We start from the raw sequence: 26,195 nt of genomic DNA on the forward strand, positions 1-26,195 counted from the left end.
AGCAACACATAAATACCCTTTAGACATAATTAATTCAGGACTTTCTGTTCCTACTTCTGCTCTTACAAGCATGTGTTGTATTTGTACTAGGTCCCCAGTGCATCACCTTCTAACACCTTCTTTTGTAACTAATTTCATAATTTTTTTTGCAGTTTTTGCATTCTGAGTAGCTTATACTGAATAAAAGGTTATTGATTGAATGGTGACTGATACTAAAGTACATTAATCTGAACATGTGCTACATGAGTTTTTTTAAGAAAGATTGCTATTAAGTAGTGCTTAATCTGCCAGGGTCCTCACACTGTAATTAAGCATCAAAATTATAGATGAGAGAAGATGCCCATAAGTTTATACTGTCATATCTGTATTTTAATCCAATATTTTTGCTTTATTCTCCTTAAAGGATTGAACATGACGTCCTAATGGCAGACTTGAGCATCTTAGCCATAAGGTCAATCATTAATATCTATCATTGGCTCAGAATTCCCCTGCAAAGAAGACAAATACAAGTTTATGTTGTCATTTAGATACATATGTGCTTATGAAAAAAATACAAGGCACCAATTTTAAGATACAAAAATACTTTATTTTTGAAGAGGGTAATTTTTCAGAAGGTATTATGGTAACCCCCAAAACCTTCTGTCTGTAAGTCATAGTTATATAATATTGTACACTTCCACTGTGCATGAAAGCATGCCCAGTCCCTTGGAAGCAGGAAAGTTTTTCCCCTTGTAGAAGCTAGAGTAACACTTTAGACTTGCTCTCCCTTGTATTCAGTGTGTTAAAACACATAATGATGTGTAACTGGCACCATTTCAGTTCCTTTAGGTTTATCCAGCCAGTAGCACTCTGGAAACCAGAAAAGGCAAGGCAAAGCATTACAAATACCCTTCTGTCATCTTCATTTTGGGAGCAATCCAGATGGAAAGATACTGCTGGAAAGACCAGCTTTAGACCAGTCTGGGCAAGGGATTGTGTGCTTGGCAAGAACTACAGAATGGCCAGATCTGGCATTGCTGACAGAAGCAGGGGTCACTGCCAACATCTCTCTTTTCCTTCAGTTTCTCTAATCAGCTCAGAATTAACAGGCAACAGCCCTGAATTTGTGATTAGAAGCAACAAATAATTTTCTCTCTTTCCTTCTTCTATGCTATTCCAATCTCTTTTCCCCATATTAGCAGATACACAAAGTGACCAGCAGTAAATGATTCATTTGCTTGGCTTTGCTGCTTTTCTGGAATTTGCAAACTGCATCCTTTTTTTTTTTTCACTCAGAAGAGTGAGTAGTTCAGATCTCTCAACCTGATTTAGAATATATATATATGATTGTGAAAAGAGTAAGCACTTCCATTCCTGCATGCAGTCCTCATGACTGGCAGCCCAGGTCTCAAGAAGACCCATAGGTCATGTCTCCTTCCCACTTGGTCCTTAAAGCATTTAAAGAGACAGTTGTCTGTCTTCCTGTGTCGTTTCAGATCACATTAGACTTAAGTGTATTAAATCCAATGTAATCTGAATGAGGCTGCTTATCACTACAGTAAAATCCTGCATGGATTTTTTTTTGTATGGAACAGAACTTCCTTTTAAGGGGGAGATGCATGTGACATTTCTATTCTCCTCAGCACACAATACAAACATAATCATTCCACTGATTCCAATAGGGTCCCTGAGGCAGCAGAAGGAATAATCCAGCATCTACAAAAAGGCCTGACTTAAAATCTTCCCATTTCACCCCAGAATGCATTAAAATGTATCTTTCTGAGGATGGCTAGAGGTCCATGAAGAAATTGTATGGGATGTATGGTTCCTGGAACAACAGGAATTTCCCAGCACACTGTCTCAGAGCTCATGCTCCACTGCTAGAGTACAATTTGGTTAGATTTGCAGGAAGAGTGATCAAAAAATTCAAAGTGCCTACAGAGTTTAAAACAATCTTGAAAAGAAAGAGCTCCAAAATAATAAAACTTGAGGAACTGCTACAAAAAGGGTAGTCTAGAATTGCTTGATTTTAGGTGTGATTTCTAGTTTTCCATAATTATATATATAAATATATACCAGTGTGTACTTACTTTGTATCCAAAATGTGTATTACACATGGAATACAGAGATTGTAAAAATTTCTTGAGTCACCATAATATAAACTGAAAAAAACTGAATATTTTGAGATATTCGGTATGGACTGAACATCTGGTTTTCTGTCTATTAATTCGCCTTGACTACTACAAGAAACTGAGCAGTGGCTCAGTGAGATGGAATTACCCAAATTCAGTAAGAATAGCTAGGATTACGATTCTTTAAAAATGAGTTAAGAGAGTTTTATTAAAGCTGGTTTAAATATGATTTATCTCTGGACTATTTGTGAAAAATCAAACTGGATAGCTTTTTTGAGTAGTTGACTAATTTCTTACCAACTGCTTGACATAGTAACATGAGTAGTTGAAGAGAAATTTACTGGTTTGAAACCTCTCTGCTGAGCCCTTCTGGGTGGTCTGCATAGTTTAAATACTTCAGGAATGAAGTATTTAAGAGATTACAATGTTAAGAGAGCAAGTAATCAGAAAATATATCTTTCTGTTATGTAGCAGCACACTAAATGGAAGAACAGAAAGGCACAAATATAAACTGTCCAGCTTTTTCATGTCATGGCACTTGAAAACAGAGTGCAACTACAAGTAAACTTCTTACATGCTTAAAACTAGAATATTAAAACCTGTGAATTTACAGTTGATTATCTGCCTAAAACCAGTGCAAGCACAGCTGAACCAATGAAATACTAACATTAAAACCAGTATTAATCGAGAGTACAGACAATTACAACACTGGCTGTTTGTCTGTTTGCTTTACTGCTTTTAGTAGCCCCATCAGCTTCCTGCTCAGTATCCTTCTATTGTAGGCACTGTAGCCCCAGCAATTACACCCTGAAGCCTTTGCAGCTTGATCTTCTTGTTATATGTGCCAGCTTTCACTACAGCACACTAGGGAAAATATACCTTCTGTAAGGGGAATGAATAATTTTCTTATTTTTCTGTCCTCTTCCTCTAAGACCCCCCATATTTCACAACAGTTTAGGGGAATAAATAAATCAGGCCTTCATTTAAATCAGCAACTTCATCAACACTTTTGGTTTTATATCAGATTTTCACTCTAAATAAGATTTTAAGATTTGAGAATTAGAAACAATTAAATATTAGAACATCAAGATGAAAAAAAAACTTCTGCACTATCTGAAAAATACATGTCTGTAAGAACCCTTAAAACTGGCAAATCTGGGCTGTGAGAGAGATTGTTTGATAGAGCATCCTACCTCTAATGTAGCTGATAATGTGGCTTTAGGAAAAATGCAGCCTAGAAGGAGCCCAAGACTCCAAGCCTAATGAAGTGAACATGCAATGTGTAGACCTGATGACAAATGCCTTGCAGGATATTGTAACAGCATTGAGGATACTTCAATAATTGAATAAACACACATTCTTCCCTCTCCTCTAAGATAATGCAACAGCACTATCTTGGCTTTAGAACAGCACCATGAAATAAATCAGGAGAGAAGCATCTTTAACAAAAAAGAAGAGAATTTGGATAGGGTTACCATTAGACAACAGCCCTCAAGGGCTTAGGCCCTCTGGTTAGATTAAAGTTTCATCCTGAAATAGCATGGAATACATGTGTTATTGCTGCCTAGGCTGTTAGGGGTTCTGGCTGCAAAATACCACAGCAGCTAAGAAATAATCCTTTAGTTTAATGTACGTTTTTATAGCTTGGATTCTAACTTTGTATTTGAAATCTGACCTTGTATTTGGCTACATATTTCCTAACTTTTAAGGTCAGTGCTTAAAAGATGTTAAAGATGAATCTAGTGAAGCTGACAGGTACTTAGCAAGTTCCTCTTTGAAAGAAACAAGTCCAAATTTAGGGACTGGAGATAGCTGTAAAGCTACAGCGGCTGGTGTGTTGATGGAGCTGTCATATGGTGTGTTTCAATAAATAATCTCTGGCAGGCACAGAGGCCAGTGCCTCTTCTGGAAGGAGCAGATGATGAAGAGGCACCAAATTGCTCCAAGTTCTAAACAAGAACAATGGATTTGGAACATTTTGTCTTGTTCTGTTACATCTGTCTAACTCCTGTCCATGCAGAGAAGCTGAAACGTAGTCCTGTAACTGCAACTTTCAACTCTGTTCAATCCTATGCTGGCTTTTCCTTGTCTCTCTTTGGTTTTGTTGGTGCAGCAGTTTTCATAGTGTAAAACAAGTACCAAATACTTACTTTTGCCCATGAAGTAAGGCAATGAAATTGAAGATGGAAATTAGACTGTGGAGCTGGAAGTCCATTTCTAGAGGAAATAAGAGTTGAAAGTTCCATTTCTCTGGCTACCTTGCAAACTCAAGCCAGAGCATCACACCTTTCTATTGCAGAGGGCAAGATTGGATATTCATATTGAGACCAGTGTTATTTAATATCTTCTTTAATGACAGGGATGAATGGATTGAGTGCACCCTCTGCAAAACCACAGGCGACACAAACCTGAGTGGTGCAGTTGACACACCTGAAGGGTGGGATGCCATGCAGAGGGACCTGGACAAGCTTGAGAAATGGGTCTGTGGGAATCGTATGAGGTTTAACATAATGAGGTACTGGACCCGTGTCATATCAAACCAGGCTGGGACATGAACAGATCAAGAGCAGTCCTCCTAAAATGCCTCTGGGCTGCTGGATGAGAGGCTGGACATGAGCTGGCAATGGGCACTCACAGCACAGAGAGCCAAACGTGTCCTGGGCTGCATCCAAAGCAGATTGGCCAGCACGGTGAGGGAGGGGATTCCACCCCTCTGCCCTGGTGAGACCCCACCTGCAGGGCTGCATCAGCTCTGGGGTCCCAGCACAGGAAGGACATGGAGATGCTGGAGCAGGTCCAGAGGAGGGACACCAAGTTTATTAGTGATGTGTCATCTCTCCTATGAGGCCAGGCTGAGAAAATTCGGATTTACTGCCTGGAAAAGAGAAGGCTTTGAGTGACCCAACTGCAGCCTTCCAGTACCTGAGGGGAGCCTGTCAGAAAGATGGGGAGAGACTACTTACAAGAGCATGTGGTGACAGGACACGGGGAATGGCTTTAAACTGAATGAGCAAAGGTGTAAATTAGGTATTAGGAAGAAATTCTTTACTGTGAGGATGGTGAGACACTGGAACAGGCTGCCCAGAGATCCTGAGGCTGCCCCATCCCTGGTAGTGTTCAAGGCCAGGCCAGAAGGAGCTTTAAGAAAGTCAGTCTAGTGGAAGGTGTCCCGGCCCATGGCAGGGGGTTGGAATCAGATGGATTGGATCAGATCTTTAAGGTCCCTTCCAACCCACCCAAACAATTCTGTGATTCTATGTCTTTAAATGAGCATCTGCCCATTTAGCCCATTTGCCTTACATGCTATTTTGAAATCTTAGTATTTAAGAAAAATTTAGAGTGATGGACTGAGAGGATAAATATAATCTAGAAGACGATGTGGGGAAAATAACAGGAAGGCTATAAATGACAATTTAGAGTTAGGGATTAGGTAAAGTGCCTGCATTAGGAATTACATGATACAAAAAATGTGTGTTCACGTTCTGGCTAATCCAGGAATGAAAAATGCTGAGCTTATGGTATTCATGTGTCTGGTCTTGCTCCTAAAAGTGACTGTACATATTTCACTTGTACACATATATTTAAAATTAATAGCAGTTTCCAAAGGCAGAACTAAGCATGTTATAAAGAATGTAACATTTATATAAAGATAGGGCTTTCAGGCAGCTGCAGAAACAAGACTCTCTAGGGCCTGCTTAATTTCTTTAAAAATAAAACAGCAGCTCCTATTTTTTTTTTGTAAGTGTATAATAAGCAGTAGAAAAATATGGAAGAGTTAACTTGAAATAACTTGGGAGAACTCCACACCTTGAGAGCATACCCTCAGCATTACTTCCAACCTATATGCATTTAGATATTGGTGGCATTGCTTTGGGGATTATCACTAGAGAAACCTGAGTTTACATCATCTCAGTTGGCAAACTTCAACATTTCTGCCAACACATTATCCTGCACCACCAAAGCAGAAGCCAGACTGACAGCCAGTAGAGTTTCTAGAGTCATCCCACCCAGACATAAGTACCAGAGCAGTGTCATCTCTTTGGCATCAACACACCACAGTAAAGGTGTAGGATTGAAAACCACTGGTTTTTAGTGCCTATTCAAGTGGCTTGGTACCAGCACTGGTGTCAGCATCTCCCTTTCTGCCCCATTTTGAATGGACATGAGAGTGCTCAGACACAGAACTGCCTTATCCTCCTTCCTGCCCCAATCATGCTACCTTCAGTCCGCCCATCCCCTCCATCCCCACACAGTCTAATATAGAATCATAGAATGGTTTGGATTGAAAGAAACCTTAAAGATCCTCCCTGCCACTGGATGAGACACCACCAGCTTTGCAACCACAACCCTGAGCCCTGTGAACATCACTGGTGACCAGCTGGATGTGGCACACTCACGCCCTTCTCTGGGTCTGATGACCCAGCCTGTTTTTTCACCCTGCAAACAGTGCACCCAGTTTCTCCTGCATGTTGTGACACAGCATCTGAGGATTTACTGAAGTCCAGATGGACACCATCCACCTTTCCCTCATCCACTGAGGTGCCATAGATGCAGAAGGTTGGCCAATCACAAGACAGGTCTTGTGGAAGACCAGTCCTTCACAAACACATGCTGGCTGGGCCTGATTGTCCCGTATGTGCTGTGGGACAGTTATCAGTATCAGACACTCCACGACATTCCTGGGCAACAAGGGCAGGTTGCCAGATCCTCCTTGTGGTCCTTTTTGTAGGTGGACATCACATTTGCTACCCTCCAGCCAACTGGGACCTTTCCAGCTAACCAGGACAGCTGCTAAATAATTAAAAATGGCTTGACAAGCTGTTTCACCAGGTAGATTACTGCTAATTTGTCATGGCCGACATTGTTAAAACATGATCTCTTGATGCTGCAAATTGCAGTTTCTTATTCTCATAGTTTGTTTGGCTTTTAAAAAAAAGTCTTAAGTACTTGAAATAACTACAAGTTACTATTTACTATCCAGAACCCCATTAGAGATATGTAACATCATAGATTAGGTTCTGGGTGACTAAATTTAAAGGTTTTAAACCACCAATACCAACACAATACTTAGGTGACTGGGGGATATCAGCACTGCTGGAGCTTTGTAGGTACGATTAAACTGCAGCTGCTCTTCCTGTGGGACTTAGCACATGAACTCAAGGAATTTTCAATTGTGCTGGTTGCATTTGCTTAGCCCTGACATTGCTAGCCACTAGCTTCTGGTCTAGGTTACTATCTAGATTAGATACCTGCCTACTTTACCTTAAGAGATAAATCTCACCTTGAACTCTCAAAGCCAGTCTAAGCTTAAGTACATAAATGCATGCCAGCTTGTTACTTAGAAGCAGTTGTCTTAATTCAGAGGGCTATTTAGAATATTTAGTGCTCAAGAAAAAGATACAGGTTAAATGTAGGCATAAATTTTTGAGTTCATTTAGAGAAACAGTTTTAGCTTCAAGAACAGCAGAACATTTTCACTTGGCTTCATTTCACATGCTGCCTAATTTTAAACTGCCAGAGCTTTGAGATGCACCCCCTACAGGAGCAGTGCAAATCAGGACAGTAAGGAAACAAATTTATTTCAGAATTAAACCATTTGGTACCATAAAGCATGAAGAGAGTGAAGGATAGAATTGCTGGATCATCACTACAAACAATTTAAGCGAACTTTTATTGAAGCGTTAAGTTGTGGTACAGATATTTTTAAATGATCAAAGTCTAACACCACAGAAATTATAAACACCATACTCCCCCCATCCTGATCACCCAGATAGTTCAATAACCCATTCAACAGCTTTCATTTTCATAGACGAGGCTTATGCTTCTTTTTCTAAGATGCATTCTCTTTCAGTTTTACTTGAAAAGGGATCTTCAGTCTACTTAAAGGACCTCAAGCCAAAAAAGTCAAAACAATTGGGACAATGCAAGAACAAAAAAAAAAAAAAAAAAAAAAAAAAAAAAGAAAAAAACCATTGAAATATTGGTCCTCAATATTAACACCAAAAAGCATTAGTGCCATTTACAGCATGTAATTGATAACATTGGTAAAGAACATCAATAATATGCTTAAAAAAAAATCAAAACGTTCCAACCACTTGATTTCTAACCAAGCAGACTTTAGTTTAGAAGCACTGAAAAAGTGCTTCATTTATAAATACAGAAGGAACAAAAGAACCATTGCATCAAACCAGAAAGAGTCAAAACATTGCAAGGACAAGAGGGGAAAAATAATCTCTATTTTGTTGTTAACATGCTGGTCTCACAGCTGTTAAAATCCCAGTATTTGCAAACAAACATAGCTGAAAGTGTGCCAGCTTTTCAAAGCCTGCATTTTAGTCAATACTCATTAAAGTGACTTTGAATTACACACTTATTCATGCTCCATGAATAGCATTCTACTTCACTTCTGTCCAGGTGTCCCAGACAGTTCTTGTTCTATACCTTCATTTAATGCCCTCAAGTCACAGTAAGAGGAACCACCTTAGCAATTAGGAGGAAAAAACAGATGAAGTCACAACAATCAAGTACAACATAAGTCACATGCACAACAATGTCACAGGACTGTCACAAGACAGGCATTAGCTTTGCTTGGAACAACAAAATGAAGTGACACTGGACCAGTTTAGAAGCACTCTTTACAGTCCGAAGTGGCAGGTCACGGGTTTTACTGAGAATAATCCAAACCAATCAACGCACCCAGACTGGCAAATCCCACTCCTCCACCAGCACTACCTGCCAGGGCTCAGGAGCACCAGCTTCCTGTTCTGACACATCAGGTGACTGGGACAGAAAACGCCCGCTGCCAATATCAACTTGCACTTCGCAAAGCTGTCACACAACAACACCAAAGCACTTGAAGCCTGGCTCAGCTCTTCCCCTGTCAAGTCTTGGACCTTCATCAAGTTCTGCCATTGCGTAGCGGTGTGACAGCTCGGGGATGTGGACAGACAAATGGCCATTGAGGTGAGACAGTTTAGCCTGCTCTAGTACCGATACCCACGTTACTAAAGGTGAAAGACCAATGCGTTAGCCCAGCTCTACAGGAGAGCTGAGCAAATTCCTAGAAGCTGTATCAGAGCATGGAAAGTCAGTCTGATTTAAAAATAAATCAACCACCACCTGTAGCAAAACAATTTGTAACTGTTTTAAGAAGTTTCTCCAAACATGAAAGTGTTAATTAAGAATCAGTTTCATTAGAAATCATAGAAGTTCATCAAAAACTGTTTTAGACTGAAATCACAACATAGATTTAAAAAGAAAAAAGGAGTGACAATTTAACAGAGAACTGTCCCCAGTGAGTAGGTTGAGGCTGAAGTCTAATGAGGACGAAAGCCTTGTCTGTGGGGAATTTTTGGTGATACTTGGAGAAAAACTATACTGTGTGTAATTCTACCTGAATCATTTTTACAAGTGTTGTAAAGTTTCATACAGTAAGATTTTTCTACATGCACTTCAATTTCACAGCAAGAGTGGCATAGAGTACCTAAACACAGAAGAGAGCATTCATGCAAGATATCTAACTCCTTGATATAATAATGCATACAATTCAAAATGGTTATACTATGATTACACCTAGGGCTTTCCACAACTACAAGGTGGTGGGAGTGGAAAGCATGGCCCCCTGAATCATTAACTAGAAAGCAACCACCACCTTTTATATGGGATTTCTTTTTGCGCTTTTTCTTCATTCTTAATCAACTGTGCTGTTGCTGGCGATTTTTTGTAAAACTGGTAAAAACAAAATTATAATCACTGAATTGGGCAATCTGGTGATCAAGACGTTTAAACCCCTCAATCTTCTGGGCAGAGGAAAACACTGTGCGACATTTAGAGCTCTGGAAAACAAAAGAAAAAGGGAAGTTACTTTTAAAGCTGTCATTTAGAGATGGATTAGCACACTGCATTTCATATATGGTTCTTACTAACATGTTTTAAAACTCTTCCTGAAAGTGGAGCAGAAAGTTTCATTCCCAAGCAGTGGTTCTGCTCCCTATATACAGTACTGCTGTTCTGTGAACAATTATGGGTTGTTCAGCCTGGGGAAGAGAGAGAAGGCTCTGGGGAGACCTTATAGGACCTTCCAATACCTAAAGGGGGCTGCAAGAGAGCTGGAAAGGGACTTTTTGCCGGAGCATGTAGTGGTAGAACAAGTGGCAACAGATTTAAACTGAAAGAAGGTGGGTTTAGATTAGTTATTGGGGAAAAAAAAACCTTCATTGTGAGGGTGGTGAGACATTGGTCTAGTGGGAAGTGTCCCTGCCCATGGCATGGGGTTGGAACTAGATGATCTTTAAGGTCCCTTCCAACCCAAATAATTTTGTGGTGCTATGATTAGCTGAGAGCAACACTATTAACAGCAGGTGTTCTAGAACTGACAGCTGCAGGCAAATCCAGGAAAATGCCAAGGAAAGAAATTATGCCTATACAGAACTACATAGGAAGTCGTTAGAATTCTGGGACTGGGATGCTGCATCTTACTGTTTCTGAAGTTTGCTGAAGATCAGATTTAGTACATGCCATAGCACGACTGAAGAGTATTTTTACTTTCTAAAGAAACTACCACTCAAATATAGAGGCAAACTAGAAACTAGTTATCTCCAGTAAAAATCTCTAGCCTTGCTTCATTTGTGTCTATATGTATTTCATCAGCTGATAAGCTAATGCAAGAAAACTCACCTGATTAACAAAGAGAGTTGTCACAAATTTTCCTGGCTTGAAAACCTCCACAACTTTTCTAATCAGGTCATCGTAAGAGGTCTGACTTATGTTTGTTTCAAAACTAACATAAGAAAACTCTGGTTCTGGAGTGATGTGAATAGTCCAGTAAGTTCCCTGAAAAAAAAAGGTATTATTACCACCAAATATTTATTTATTTTTATTTACCAGTGCTAATTATTAATGAGTGCAAAACTTACATCCGATTTCATCCCATTCATTGAATACCCACAAGGATTGAACATTGTAGCATCAATAACAGAACCTGGTATCAGGTCACGAATTCCACTCATCTGAAAGAAGTCAAACAACTCTGTTTATCATGCATCCTTACACTTTAGATTTATCTCAAAGGCAGAATGAACATCTGTTTAGCAAAGGACACCAGAATTCTCCCAAAAACAGGTAAGTCTGGTTACATGTACCACTGTAGATGAGCTTTGTTTGCATCCTGTCACAACATCAATGGCAGTGACAAGCTGCAGGCAAGGTATCACACTGCCTCTCACAGAGCCCAGCTGTATCCATCCAAGACAAGGAAACAGCTTAGAACTCCAAAACATATTTGCTTTTGCTGCTGAAATGGAAAACAGAGCTTCTCTTCAAGCACTATCCACAAAATGAAGGCTGTTTACTTTTACTCCAGAGTAAGGATATACTAGTTTATACCCTAGGAAGGAGTGCAATCCCAAGCATTTTGATTTACCACACAGTACCTGAGCTACAGCCAAATCTCAATAGCAAATACAGTGTGAGAAGCAAAGCCTAAGATGGAAAACAAGATGAAGTCAGTGTACTTGTCAGGAAAACTTGCTCATGTCACACGACTTCCCCATCTGGGTAAAGGAGGCAAACACATCAAATTATGCTTAGACCCCAAATCTGCCCTTCCCCTCATCCTAATGGCTCCCTGGTTTAACCCTGATTCTGATACCTACTTAACCTTTGCATTCCTTATCTCCTTACTCCTTATAATCTACATCCTTGAAAATTACTCAAATTATGGTTTTATCCCTACTCTGACATTCCTCAGAGTAAAAGCTTCCCATCACCCAAAGCACTGCATATTGCTGCTTTCACTAAAGGAAGGGCATTGAAAACTTGAAGTTATATTCCCCAAAATACTCTTGGGTTAAATCCATTTTCCTCCCAAAGTACTAACCCGACACTTTCTACAACATCTCTCCTGCCACAAAATAAACCTTGTATTAAAAGGTAAATGAATGAAGCATTTTGTTGCCCAACTTCCACCATTCCCCAAAATGCTCAAGTTTTCAAGCAAACATACACGAGTGACATCATTTGCAGTAACACCATCTTTCATGTAGAACTGGTCCATAACTACTGGGTCAAGCTCACTCATCAGAATTTCCAGTGTCTGATCAGGCTGATTGGATATCCGACTCTCTGGGAAATCCAGGGTGTACAGGTACCTACATAAAGCACAAATCAAGTATGTAACACCTATTGAGAGCACCAGGTTCTACTGTAAAGACTTCAAACTCTTCACATACATACCAGCAATCAGAGTTCATACGCCCCATGCAATAAGCTGCTCCATCTAGACAAGACAAAAAGCCTCCAGTTAATTGCCACAGCTGAACATTTATGTAAAATATTATCTTTATTTCCTATTTAAAGACAGGGGCCTTTCACAGAACCCCATGAAGTTCACTGATGCAGTCAGCAGCTGTACCAAATAACCAGGCATTTAACTTCAGGGATGCAAAGTTAATAATCAGAAAAGCAAGCTTCCTCAGAAGTGGGTCTGGACACCTCAGCTGAGAGGCTACTATCAGGAAATCAATATTATAGTTTAGCTATGCACAGAGAGAAACCATGGAACTCTTATAGCCTCTATTAAATGCATTTATGATAATTTCTTTTCAAGTAACTCAGATGAGTACCACAGCTTCCATGTTCCTTCAAAAACCTGTCACTTTAAAATTTAAGATTCTTCTTGTAGTCCGGAACTGCATTACATGTTTGAGTTCAGGTTTTAGCACAGTAACTTCTTCACATTTCATAGCACTTCACACATTCCACATAGTAATGTGTGAAAGCCCCACATTTTTCTTCAGTGTATTACTTCCTTTAAATTACTATCCTAGCTTTTTAATAGGGCTTTCAGAATTCTACAGAGTGACTGGAAGTCTGAAGATTATCTCAGTTTGGACTAGGTGTTAAAGGTCAAGATTAGTATAATTTAAATTTTGGTCTTGGCAGGCTAGTATCAGAAATCCAGAAAATATTTATAGCTTTTGACTTTTATGCAAGGACTGCTGAATTCTCGGCCTGGCAGCCCATACCTATTGTACTGCTCATCACTCCTCACATAACATCAACCCTCCACCCAACTTTGATGAAGTTTCATCAACTTACTTGGGAAAATTTCATTAAGAAACTCTACTTCTTCCTGGAAATTCCTATGTGGGTACTCCTGGTGGGAAGGCTTCATGAAATTCTTACGTGAATAAAAGAAGCTCTGAAAAAATAAAGGTGCATCTTAGGTATTGAGTATTATCCATCCACCTTAAATCTAAGAATTAAGAAAAATGCAAACATTTATCATGAACTTTCACAGGACCTAAGTTTTCCTTGTCAAAACACTGCTACCTGTATTCCCATTTCAGAAGCACAGGGTTATTCCTATCTGAATTTCTAAGCTTCAGGAGACAGCTTACTTACAAACTTGTTTTCCACTAGACAGTGTGGGCACAGTTACTCTTACGTAACTCAGCTCAATGACATTTGTTAGTTAGCACCCACTAAGAGACAAATAAAAGGGCAACTGCTGCAGCAGAGCAATCTTACTTTACAGTCTTCCCATTATGGGAAGCATACATAAATGTCCAGATTCAGAATATTTAATAAAAATGTATATACATTAAACTAATACATTTGAAATAGCAGCAAAAAGCTTTTTGTGCATTCCAAGGAAGATTTCTGACACCTTACCTGAATTGAGTCAAACCCACTGTACTCCCTAGCAAGCTCCAACAGGGGAACCAGTGCTTGCAGTAAGAGGGTGGTACCACACGTCTTCAAAATGAAACGTCTCTTGGAGACAAACATGCTACTCTCACTGTAAAAGAGGTGTTAAGAAGATATTCAGTGCTCCACATAAAACAATCCAGGAAGGAGTTGTTAGGTCTTGGTCCTTATCCCAACCAAATGCATTACTCTAAGTGAGCAGCATATGGTGCAAACATACTTAGCAAATAGATCAAATCAATAGAATGCAGCTAACATTTGAGAGCTGTTATGATTTACCAAAGCAAACACCTGCACAAGCATGATATTACAGAGCTGTCACACTACAGGAAAAGGCACACACATTAGACACCCTCAAACTACCTGAGGAATACAAACATGCTGTGAAGTGGGTACACAGGCACAGCTATATGATATGCCTCATAAGTAAGATCCAGAAATTAACTATATATAAACGAAGTCAGATACTTAACTACAGCCCAGCTGAACTGGAGATAGGCATTGATGCCACATCCAGGACATTTAAACATGCTTAACAAGTATCTTTTCATCACGTAACTGAACAATGGGAGCAAAAATTAGCTCAAGTAACTCAATGTGGAATGCTGTTTACAAATTCAAAATCAAGGTTAAATTTAATCCAGGATGCAGTGCAACTAGTTACTCTTTCCAGAATTTTGTTTTAAATATATGAAGCTTGAAGAAACAAGACTTGAACACAGTTTCTTTGACTAGCTTGCTCTTAGCACAACCTTGCCCTCAAGGCAATCTTTTAGAGTACAAGAACTTCAGTATTTGTAATCTGAAGTAAACCAGAGAATGTCAAATGTGTCTGTAAAGTTTATGTACAAAAAGCAAGAAAGTATTTTGCAAGATGAAAAACACATGGCAAAAAGAGCATCCTTACAACTAACTGCAGCACACACAACAAAAATTCCAGGGTTCCAGGAAAGCTACAGTTTTACAGATACCCTTATGTCAGCTGCAAGAGTTGTTCCACTTGATTGTATTTATGTTCAGTTAAGGTTGATCTACCAGTAAGGTTTTTTTGCTGATCTGTAAGTGACACCTATAGCCTATTCTGTTGAAGTAACACTGAAATTCTGTACTGGGGACACTTTGCTCATAGACAAAATTAAGTGATGTCACCACAGCTCTGTCCATCCTTTTGGCCAAAGGAAAAGAGAAACACAACTATGAAGAGATCTGCACCTCTGAGCAGGAGATCCCTGCAAGTTGTAGCCATCAACCTGCCATTAACCCAAGATTGGATTCTCAGCCAAGTGAATCACATATGACAGCTTTCGCTTTTTCCTCTCCTAGGGATTAAAGAATGAGCCAATGCCTTACCTGAGTACATAAGCTTCCTGCTTGTCAGTTTTTGTCACACTTATGATCAAACAATGCACATTCTCCAGAAGTTTGTCCCACTCAAACCTGTGAAGAAATTACAGAAGAGCACAAACAACAGGTTAAACAAACCAAAGCTTGCTGGAGCCCTGGGTAAAAAGTCCAAACAAGACCAGAGTCCTGAGTTACTGGATCTGAGAGCACAAAATGGGAAGAGCTTTTATACAGGGACTGGCTCTCATAATACAGTAATACTCCGTTCTTTGCTCTTGATGGCTCAGTAGTCTTAAAAATCTGTTACCATGATCTGCTGCATGTGGAACCTCAAGCTTCTAACCAGGTGAGTCAGGATAACCTTAAATCCTGCATCCCACACGTTGACAACTTAGGGCATGCTTTAGGTTGAACCTCTAAGCACTTCTACCACAGCAGTCATTGGCATCAACAAGATGCTTTAATTGACCAGTTTAGAGTCAAGTTCATAATTTCACTGAAAAGCTAAAACCAAATATATTTCAATGGCCTGAATTCAATGAAACCAGGATCACAGAATTCCTTCATACAGTGCAAATTGTAGCTATGGTAGTAGAATTCGGTATGGTGGTAGAAGTTCAGTATTTCAATTCTTTACTTATATTATTCATTCTACAAAGAGTCTGAAAAAAAATAAACAAAAAACAAGGGCTCAAGTTAAGCCAAAAGGCTTTTAAGTACTCAAGAGAAATGACGGGGTTGCAAAAAAACTACTTTGGTTGTCACTTCAGTCTTGCGTCTACACCAGACTAGTAGAATTCAATGTAGTCAATTTTGCTATAAATAAGATAGGAACAGATACAGCTTCCTGACGTCACAAAATTACAAGACTGCCAGCTGTCCTACTTCTCCCTGCCCAAAGCATATTCCACCTGCAGGTTTGTGCTGGCTCTCGTCCTCAGAGAAGTCACGATCCAAGAGATTTACTAACCCAGCATAAAACTAAGCTGCTCATCAGCAGAGCTGGAATAACTGCAGGAGCTAGCAGCACAAAAAAATTGCCAATTTTTCATCATCAAGCAAGTTCAGCTTGCCCATATAAAACTGTCAGCCTAATCCTTCTGCAGGAGGCAGACCTTTCACCCTTTACTGACACTGCAAAAGCCCTGTCTGTGGCTGTATGCCAGGACAGAGCACTCACTGTTAATTCCATCAACACACTTTCTCCTGCAGCCATCAGTCTTTCCCCTTAGAAAACTGGTCAGTTCATGAAATTGAAGTTTTAGATTCTGTTACATGCATAATTAAATCATCCATATATTCTGTAGCCTTTCTGAACAGTCAGCAAATAAATGCCTTAACTTCTCCCTCAACAATTCATTTGGGAGAATGTCTTTTGAAACTGAATTCTGTACCTTTAATAATACCTGAGGACTTTCCCATTTTAAGTACACCAGAATAGTAATATTCATATATATGATTCAACCAGAACATATATTAAGAAAATCCCATCCATTTAAGAAAATCCTATCCATTTAAAAAACACTCATAATCAATGCACATCTGATTAATTTAGAAATTCTGTGATATAACCGGATACTTAAAATCAAAGTGAGGTTTACCCCAGTTAGTGACACTTGATGAAATGCTTTTCTGCAAACACAGACATGACAGCACAGACATTCAAATCTCCATGTCAAATTAAAAAGGTTATTTTGAGTGCTCAGCTCAAGTCCCACACATTTACTCAGCTCTATACTTATGTCATTGACAGGAGTTTGCTCTGTTCCTTAAACTCAAGTGTACATGAAAATGCAAGTGGCCGCTCACCTTAAAAAGGCTAGTAAATGCAAATAATGAAATAGACACAATATAAACTATTTCTAAATGCTCCTAGAAAAATCATACAATTTTGCTACTAAGAGTACCAAAGGATTTAGTTTTCTCTGGCTACAGCACACCAACCTAAGTTTGCCAGCCACTCTTCCTGTAAATTGAGCTAGGTAATGTATTAGATTGTTCAAACTATTCCAGCATCCCTACCACCATCTTATCTGCCATTAAATAAACACCCAGAGTCTGACATTGCATTTGGGAAAGGTGAGGAAGAGTTCCCTGATGCTGAGCTGTACTAACCCCATTTGTACATTACTACAAATCTGATTTTGTACTTGCCCAAGCATTAATGGGCATGTAGCTATCTTAGGCTTTGCAAGAGCACACATCTCAGCCTTCACAAGCTTCTTACCGGGTCAGACAGTCAAAACCTCAGCCTCAGGCAGGCAAGTGACACTTTTTGTTTAAACACCACTGTAGTGCAGCTCTGTGCAGGCATTTCAGAGAAATGTGCATGCTCCAGACACACATTAGCAGAGGAAGATGCAACAAATTTGGTAGTTCAGTGAGGGGTCAGTACAGCACCAACAACACACAATTGTGCGTAAAGTGCAAAGCCCACGATGCAAAGGAAGCCCTGTTATGCTTGTTGGTACTACAGTTGGTATTTAGGTACCATGGCTGAAATCTGGAGTTGCACAAGACCTTTGCACATCACAGCTTTGCTCAAGTCCTCACTATGGTACTACAGAAACCATGGCTAAGCATACACTAAATGTTGTGTTCAGCCTTTACAGAAATAAAGGGCCTGGTCATAATTTGGTCTGCCTGGAGCAGCACTAAGGAAAAACTCTATAGCTTTAGAAACAGACAGGGTGCTAGGCTTGCTCTAGAAGCATACAGAGACTAATAAAGGGTTGCAGCACCCAGGATGAGACTTGGCCACATTAGGGAGAAATTCTGCAGGGATACTGGCCTGTATCTGTATGCATTTTAAAGCTAAGTACAGAAAACTAAAGAAAGGCTGGATTTGATCCAACATAATCTATTTAAACAAGATGACCATAGTATTTGGCATGTTCTATTGTTTAAAGCACAGCTAAGGAAGAACATCTGGGACTACTTTGTCCCAAGTAGATTAAGTTCACTACAAGTCTAACTCTCGTATTTCTTCCCCCCCTTTTTTTTGTTCCATATAATTGTCAGTAGCTGAGACAAACGATATCTACCCACACTTGAATGAAGAAACAAAATCAACCTTAAAAGTAGTATTTCAACGGTTATCACTACATCTATTGCAGCTATTCAATAATAAGTAAAAATCTGCGAAGTTTGTCGAAGACATCTCTTTGTGAAAATCCTTTCTTAGGATTTTTCCTGCTGAAGCTGAGAAGTTTCAGCAGCAAGATGTAAACAATGGTTATCTGCTGCTGTGGAATGCAACAGGTCTGTCTGGATTGGCCCATCTTGGATGTTTATAATTAATGGCCAATCAAGGGCTGAGCTATCTCGGACAGAGTCTGAGAGAGCTGCTTTTGTTATCATTCTTTTTAGTATAGTTATATACTTATATACTATAGTTATGTATCTTTTCTTTTTAGTATAGTTATAATGTAATATCTATATCACAAAATGATACATCAAGCCTTCTGAACATGGGGTCAACATTCTCATCTCTTCCCTCACCTGACAACCCCAGTGACCACTGTCACATAAGTTAGTAATTTAAGTATTTGAGAACACTATTAATTTCATAGCTAAGTTTTAACTTGGAAGCAAAGCCTGCAACTGAAACAGGGTACCCAAGTAAGACTGATTCCCAATTAAGTGCCATCATGGACTTCTGCTCTTCAAAATTCCCCCTTCAATGATCACTGTGCAAGGCATTACTATTTCCTAATTTCCCATAGCCAGACATCAGAACAATGCCAGTTGGAAACTGCTTTCCTATACTCAAGTGTCAATGGCAGCTCTTACTGGAAGCAAGTTCTGCAGCAGACCTGCAGACACCAACTTGAGACTGACTTCTCACTCATGTGGGCTCATTGACTACCTCATTTCCAAAGATCCACTTTCCAAATTTTTAAATAACTGCTACTTATCCTGAGTCAAATTAGTTTCTTGAATGGGCAAGCACAATGCACCTCAAATGACTGCACCTTCTCAGAGAACAGCAAATGAAAATAGAATACATCTACTCAAGTGTGAAGAATTGTCCTTGCTTGAATGGCAAAAAGCTATTTGTTCTACACCTGACTAGCAGAACATCCCAAAAGGAAAAAAAAAGGAGGGAAAAAAATCAAGCTTAACAATTTACTCCTATACCTGTGTTGTAATATTTAGTGCCTTATCAACAGACTTGTTACCAGAGTACAAAAAAGCTCCATTCAAAGTGCCAACCAGGTATGTGTAGGGAAAAGCTATTGTAAATGAGAAGTAGCTTAGGAATTGTAGGAAGTATGCTTCATGAATAGTCAATAGTTCCTCTCAACCAAGTTCCAAAGCATCATATCTGCTCCTTTATTTCAGAAGGAAGTTTTCCTTGACAGATAAAACCATGCTTTTGCACGCAAGTTATTGGCCTCTTCTGAGCCTTTACCTTCAGGGGTAAAACACATTCCTTAAGAGGAGTCAAGCACACCAGACACAATACTGCTGTTTCAGGCCAACTGGGAATGTGCTAACAGCAATTTGAAGAGATTAAGAACTACATCAAGAACTCGTTCCTATCAGCAACCAACAGCCTCCTCAAGCACACCAGCCCAGCACCAGGAACTTGCTAAGGCAGCCAGAGAGCACTGTGAAGAAAAGCTGTATTGAAGTAGGGCAGGAATTCTTATGAAATAAATCATATGGAACTCCTAGAGACAAGCCATGCAAGAGTAAGTATGTAGCTTAAGCTTTCATTAGAATAGAACAGCTGACAATTCTATATTACCATAAATAATAAACTTTTTAGTTGACTATGTAAGACCTTGTTTTGATGTCAAGCATTCAATTGCAGAACAATCTTTTACCCCTACCTGTTACCTGGTAAGTGTTTTTAAGAGCCACACAGGTATCAGTTACCTCATTAGCAGGCTACAGTTAAGCAGGCCAATTCCTACCAATACCAGAATCCAGACAGCCTAAAACTGTGTCTAAACTGCCTACACAGAGGAGATACAGCCAAGACACATGAAGCTGGCTAAACATCAGTGGCAGCAGAGCTCGAACATTGCTTTCAAGCATCCCAAAACAAGCAGGAACAGTATAAACCACACAAAAGTCACAAGCATTTTAAAGCATCTCTCAGCAGCTTGCGTATTTCTCTGCACACAGCTGCATGTGAATTACTACCTCTTACAAACAGAATTTAAAAATTGCTGTTTAAGATAGGTTACCTTGAACCACAGCCTGAGTTTAGGCCAAGAGCCTTGCAACTTGATAAGTTTACATAGGCAATATCTGCGGGGTGCACAAAAGTGTCACACCCTCTATATGCTCTGAGCACAGATATACAGAGACTGTCCACATCTTCCTTATCCTAAACCTAAGCAGCCTTCCAGGGACATGCACTTAAACTTGAGAGACAAACACCTGGGTGGAAAACTGCATCCACACTGAAAGTGATTCTATGCAGTACTGCTCACAAAATCCTTCTTACCTAGAAAGTCCCAAGCCAACTATTCAGAGCATCACTCCCAAATGAAACCAAGATATTTCAGCAATGGCACAAAGATGGCCACAGCTGGGCTCTGAAGGCTGCATGTTTCTCTTGTGGGCCTTACACCACTACTGCAGTTACATGGAATGGAGATTCCATCCTTTACATCCCAAGATACTCAATGGGTATTCCCAAGTCTCTCATATCCAAGGACATCCAAAGTGCTTGAGGAAGCATGAGCCCCAGGAGGCACAGCAGGACTTTACAAGCAACATTGAGGGCAAATTTGAATGTAATTTTCTCCAGAAGGAACACACTCTAAGGCAGCAAGTATCTACCAAAAGTCCCAAGTCTTCCCGTTCTCCTGGCTGAGCAAACAACCATTAGGAAAGCCCTTTGAGGAATTCACCAATAGCTGCTTATTTATTTTCTACAGAGTCTCACTAAGGACCCAGACCTTTGCCAGACAGTGACTACCCAAACACTTCAGCATTTTAAGTGATAAGGTAGGAAAATGTCAGAAAGGCTTCAACATAAGTCTTCACTTCCTGCAAGCAGTATCAAAATCAGTAGAAGTGAGACTAAAAGGGTTTGTTTCCATTGTGTGAAACCACTCTTTGGTACAATTCTGAGTTACAAGAAAACATTTTACCAGTAATTTTGAACCAGATCTAAAATCTAATTGATATCCATTCTAATAAGGGGAAGACTGCACTCTACATAAAGTTCTCCAGATAAACTTGCATCGTCCATTAAAAAGGCCCCACAAGTACACGGGGATAGAAGCCCTTACCTTAGCACAGCCCTGTCTTCCCTCCAGAGTCCCTTCAGTTTTGTTCCAAAGCACTGCAGGAGCAGAGCAGGGCTCATGGCCCAGCCTCCTTGCACCTTCAGTGTTTGAGGAAGCAGGCAGGCAGCAGTGCCCAGCACTGGGGGAAGGGGCAGAGGAGCAGCACACTGCAGCAGTGAGCTGACTCAGGCTACAGGGTGCAGCACACAGCAAGGATTTACAGGGCTCCCAGCAAATCCTTGAGTGTCTCAGGGCTTGGGAGCTTCCCTGTACCACAGGATCAGAATGTCCTATCAGTGTCACCCCACACTGCTCATTGCTGCAGTTTTCTCCAGCTTGTGTCTCCACGTAATATAGACAAATAAGAAGCAGATTAGAAGTCCATAAATAAGCTCAATTTCAGAGTATTCATCAGGGTTGAATGCTTGAGATATGAGCTTCTAACACTGGCATAATTTATTTATGGTTTCAAACTTCTGTACATTTAAGATCCTGATAGCCCTTGAGATGGAAAATGCATAGCTGCACATCATCTGAAGGAATAAACAGCTAATTTTACTGTGGGGAGAGTGAATGCACTACACAGTCACCATGGAAATCCAGGGCTTGCAGCAAGTTCATCATGTTTTCAACAAATCCTGTTTTCCATACATAGTTTAAGGCAATTTTTTTAGGAAAAAAATCATGCCTTATAAAGCATAGTGAGAACAAGCAATAAAACTAAAGCAAATTATTTTGAGACCACAAAAACATTAACTTCATTTCACTACTGGATATAAGCAGGGTAGGCATATTGAGATGCTTGCCAGTAACTATTTCAACCACAAGACCTTTCTGCATAATTCATTAACAAGTGAGCAAAAACACCCCAAAACTTAATAACAAAGCTCAAGTTCCATACTTTTTAGCTGGGACCTTTACTGAAGGTATTAGTTTGACAAAGATCTTTTCTGAAACACATTACACATAATCCAAACTTTTATCCAGAATGCAGGTTTGCCCATAGGAGGGAAAAATGTGGAAAAAAGTCTTAATTGCATCAGCTCAAGATATCCAGCAAAGACTTTAAAATATCTAATCCCTAGCAAGCACACACAACATGGAAATTTTTAGCTTTGAACACCAGCTTAGTCATTCAGTACATGAATGGTTCACATTTCACTACTAAGCAGGTATTACAATACAAAAGGCAAGCTCAACTGGTTTGCAACTTCATTCTAATGTATCTATTGTTCTACAGTTTCAGCTTTGATTTCAGGTTCTGTTCAACATAAACTAGCCCATTCCATCAGCTTCATAGAATTAGCATAGCGGGATACATCGTATTCAGGACTTTCATTTGTATCTATCAGCGGTAACAGGTAATTTAATTCTGACAGTTCTCCAAAAGAAAATGTTTGTACAAGGTCATTTCATGCTAGAAACACTTTCAGACATGTCACAGTTTCCTACCAAAGAAAGCAAGCACCTTAGATTAACATGTTCTATTAAGAGCCAATTAACAGAAAAGTCTTCAAAGCCTGCTCACAGCACTGACACTGCGTTAAAGACCACACGTTCAACAGTTAACAGTTTTTATCCACTCTATTAAAACTTTACAGCCTTATCTAAACCACACAAAGGAACTATCCCAGTACCCACACTGCAATTACATTAAATGCTCCGGGTTTAAAAGTGAAGTTTGCAGTTTTGCAAACATGAGCCTCAGCTGACAAATGGAGCACCAGAGAGCACGAATGTGTCAGTGAGGAAAGCATTCGCAGAATGCCGTCTCTAAACTACATCTCCATATTAACACAAAGTCAAACACGTACTTTTGGAATCTTTCACATTTTAAGTCAAACACTACAGGACTCCTTCAGCATCTAAGTGGTTCACATCATCTGCAAGTATTTCAGCTAGGACTTTGCTTCCAGGATTGCCTAGACATTACCTATACAAGCTGTTACCCCGTACCTGCTACACCACTAAGCCTCAAAGAGCTATAAAACCACGTTTGATGATTTCCATGTTAAGTACATTATTCAGAAATATCTAAATAGCTTCACAAGTCAAAGCTATACAAGCAAATTACCTCAGAGGTAAAAATACTCCGCATTGCTTCTGGTACAGCAGAAATGAAGCATCCACTAACCATGAGCATTCAGACATGCACACGCATGGGCTATTCATTACTTTAAAAAAAGGCAGTTATCTGATCACTGCCAATTCAGATCTGTGAATAGCTAATTCTACCAATATATACACATGGGAAATTTCCTGGGAAATACCAAAACAAAGGAAAAGACAAATAGGATGCATCGCTGAATGGAGATCATTAGCATATTCCAAATATTAAATACACTATTACAAGCTCTCTTGCCCAAACTCTGACAAGAGACCATTGGGTAACAGTAATATGCACATGCAGATCTGGATACACTGAGAGCCAGATCCTCCAGCAACCACGCGAACCTGAAAAGTTGAACAGCTGACCGTACTGAAGGTGAACTACTCTCATAAGTATAACCTTCAGATTTGCCCTGTTTGCTTAGGACAAGCCTACCTTTCCCAACTATGTCAGCTGATCCCACCTACATACCATTTTTATTGTCACTGCAAGCTCGTCCATAGTCCTGCAGATTGTGCTTTGTACTTCAAACTTGCAGCTACCATTTTCTGACGCTTCCAGAACACTATTTTTTTGTGGATCTTCCCAGTCAGAAATTTAAGTATTCCATAAAATCACAGAATGGTCTGGATTGGAAGGGGCCTTAAAGACCACCTAGCTCCAGTGTTTCTACGCTGTCCTCCTCCAAAACCACAGTACCGGCAATGCGCAGTACCGACGCCCCGCGCCCAGCACGGCTCCGGAGCCGCCCCGTGCGCCGGCAGGTGGCCATCGGCTCCTGCGCTAACAAAGGCGGCGCGGGCACATTCCCGGGCGGCGGGCGGGGAGCGGCGGGAGCCGGGGCCGAGCACGTGCGCCGGGAGCGGAGCGGGCCCCGGGCCTTCCTTTCCCCGCCGCGGGCGGCGCCGAGCGCGGCGCCAGCGCATTCCCCACATGCCCATTGGGTGACGGGCGCGGCCCGGCCCTCCGCGGCGCCCCGCTCCCATTGGCCTCGGCTCCTCAATGGGGGAGAGCGACGGCAGCGGCGGCGCGGCCCGGGAGCGCGGCCAGGACACTCACGTGTAAATCGCGGCTCCAGCCACACTTCTGCTGGGGAAGGAGGGGGCACCCCTTTCCCGGTGCCTCCCTCGCTCCGGTGCCCACCGCACCGCTGGGAGACACGGGAAGGGTCCCCGGGTACCGCCTGCTTCCCTCGGCGAGAGCCGCTCTATGGACCTGTCCGGCTACGCAGTGCCGGAGGTCGCCGCCACACCGGCCATGTGAGAGGGAACCATCGACCCTCGCCGCGACAGCCACAGGGATCTCCCTTTCCAGCTTGCATTACCGGGGAGGGAGATTCCTGAGCCCCCGCTGTCCGCAGTAGGGCACGGGCAGGAATTTCCCGAGCCTTCTCATCCCGAAACTGGCCATAGGAGCGGGACGAGCCGCCGCACAGCGGTGGGCGCCGCTGCCGTGCCCCGGCCGCCAGCAGCACTGCGACACCGCGCCCGCTCCCCCCGCGGCGCTCCCAGCACACGCCCGGCCCCGCGCTGCACTCCGCCGCCACCGCCACATGTTGCCAGCGGGAACCGCGCGGGGCTGCACGAGGTGGCGGCGCGGAATGGCTTCCGTCCCCGGCACCGCCACCTCCCGCCCGCCGGGACGAGGGGAGCCTCCCTGCCCGAGGGTCTCTGGAGGGCGGCGGAAGGTCATCCCCCGCGGGGAGATGCTGGGGCCGTCACCGGGAGAGCGGGAAGGCGGCCGGCAGCACGGGAGCCCAGCCCCCACCGACGGCCACCCCGGAACCTGCCTTCCCTCGGCGCGGCCGCCATCGCCCCCCAAAGCGCCGCCACACCCGGGCCATTCGGGGACCCTCCCGCCCCGCCGGCCGCCCCCCACGGGCAGCGCTGCCCCCGCCACCGCCCGCTCCGACCCCACCCGCGCCGGCCGTTCGCGGACCTGGGTATGGTGCGGAGGTCGCCGGACCCCTTGCTCTGGTGCGGCTCCTGCTGCGCGGGCTGCTGCCGGGCGAACCACACCTCCAACAGCTTCTCGGTCCCTTCGAAGAAGTGTGCACCGCTCTCCTTCATGGTGAGACAACTCGGCAACCAACAACCACAGAAATTAAACGACAACCAAACTGCCGCCCCCGGCCGCCACCGTTCGCTGCTGCTGCACGGGCCGCGCTGCTGCCGCCGCCGGGTCCCAGTCCGTCCCGGGCGGGTTTCACCCTCGGGGGGATTTGTGTAATATTAATTAAAAAAAAAGAAAAAGGAATAAGTAGAAGAAGGAAGGATATTTTTTTAAACGGGCAAAAACCACCCGGAGTGCGCGGCGGCGGATGCGGCGTGAGCGTGTGTGAGCGGGTTACAGTCCGAGCGGGGGTGCGGGCGGGCGATGCGGTTCGGTTCCTTGTAGTCCGTGTGTTCCCCTGTTACAGAGAAGAGCGTTGAGCGAGCGCTAGCTAATGTCGCCGGCCATACTGTGTAAGCGAGGGGCCAGTGCGCACGCAGCCGCCTTTATACCCCCGCAGGTAGCCGCATCACGCCGGGCCGCGCTGCACATTGGGCGGCCGCCGCTCCGGCCCGCCCTTCCCCGCTTCCCATAGGGTGGAGGCGACGCCCGTCAAGGAATAAGCCGGTTCCTCCGGCCCCTCCCGCTGCAGCCCTCCCGCCCGCCGGCCCGCAGGGA

At 42.2% G+C, this 26,195-nt stretch overlaps 1 protein-coding gene across 2 annotated transcripts; it reads right to left on the reverse strand.

Moving 5' to 3' along the window:
* Positions 1-7,764: 7,764 nt before the first annotated feature.
* On the reverse strand, positions 7,765-25,642 carry AMD1 (adenosylmethionine decarboxylase 1). Of its 2 annotated transcripts, none has more exons than XM_030945372.1 (9): positions 25,464-25,642; positions 15,171-15,257; positions 13,785-13,911; positions 13,209-13,311; positions 12,345-12,387; positions 12,115-12,259; positions 11,027-11,119; positions 10,788-10,943; positions 7,765-9,946 (listed from the first exon to the last, which is right to left on the reverse strand). In XM_030945372.1, exons 1-9 carry the CDS (start codon positions 25,592-25,594, stop codon positions 9,806-9,808), a joined length of 1,026 nt encoding a protein of 341 aa, XP_030801232.1. In that variant the 5' UTR covers positions 25,595-25,642; the 3' UTR covers positions 7,765-9,805. The 2 variants fall into 2 exon arrangements, with proteins under 2 accessions (XP_030801232.1, XP_030801233.1); XM_030945373.1 differs by lacking the exon at positions 25,464-25,642 and adding an exon at positions 23,997-25,367 and having other exon boundaries at positions 9,504-9,946.
* Between the last annotated feature and the right edge of the window lie 553 nt (positions 25,643-26,195).

Source organism: Camarhynchus parvulus, chromosome 3 (assembly GCF_901933205.1).
Source record: "Camarhynchus parvulus chromosome 3, STF_HiC, whole genome shotgun sequence".
Lineage (NCBI taxonomy): Eukaryota > Metazoa > Chordata > Aves > Passeriformes > Thraupidae > Camarhynchus > Camarhynchus parvulus.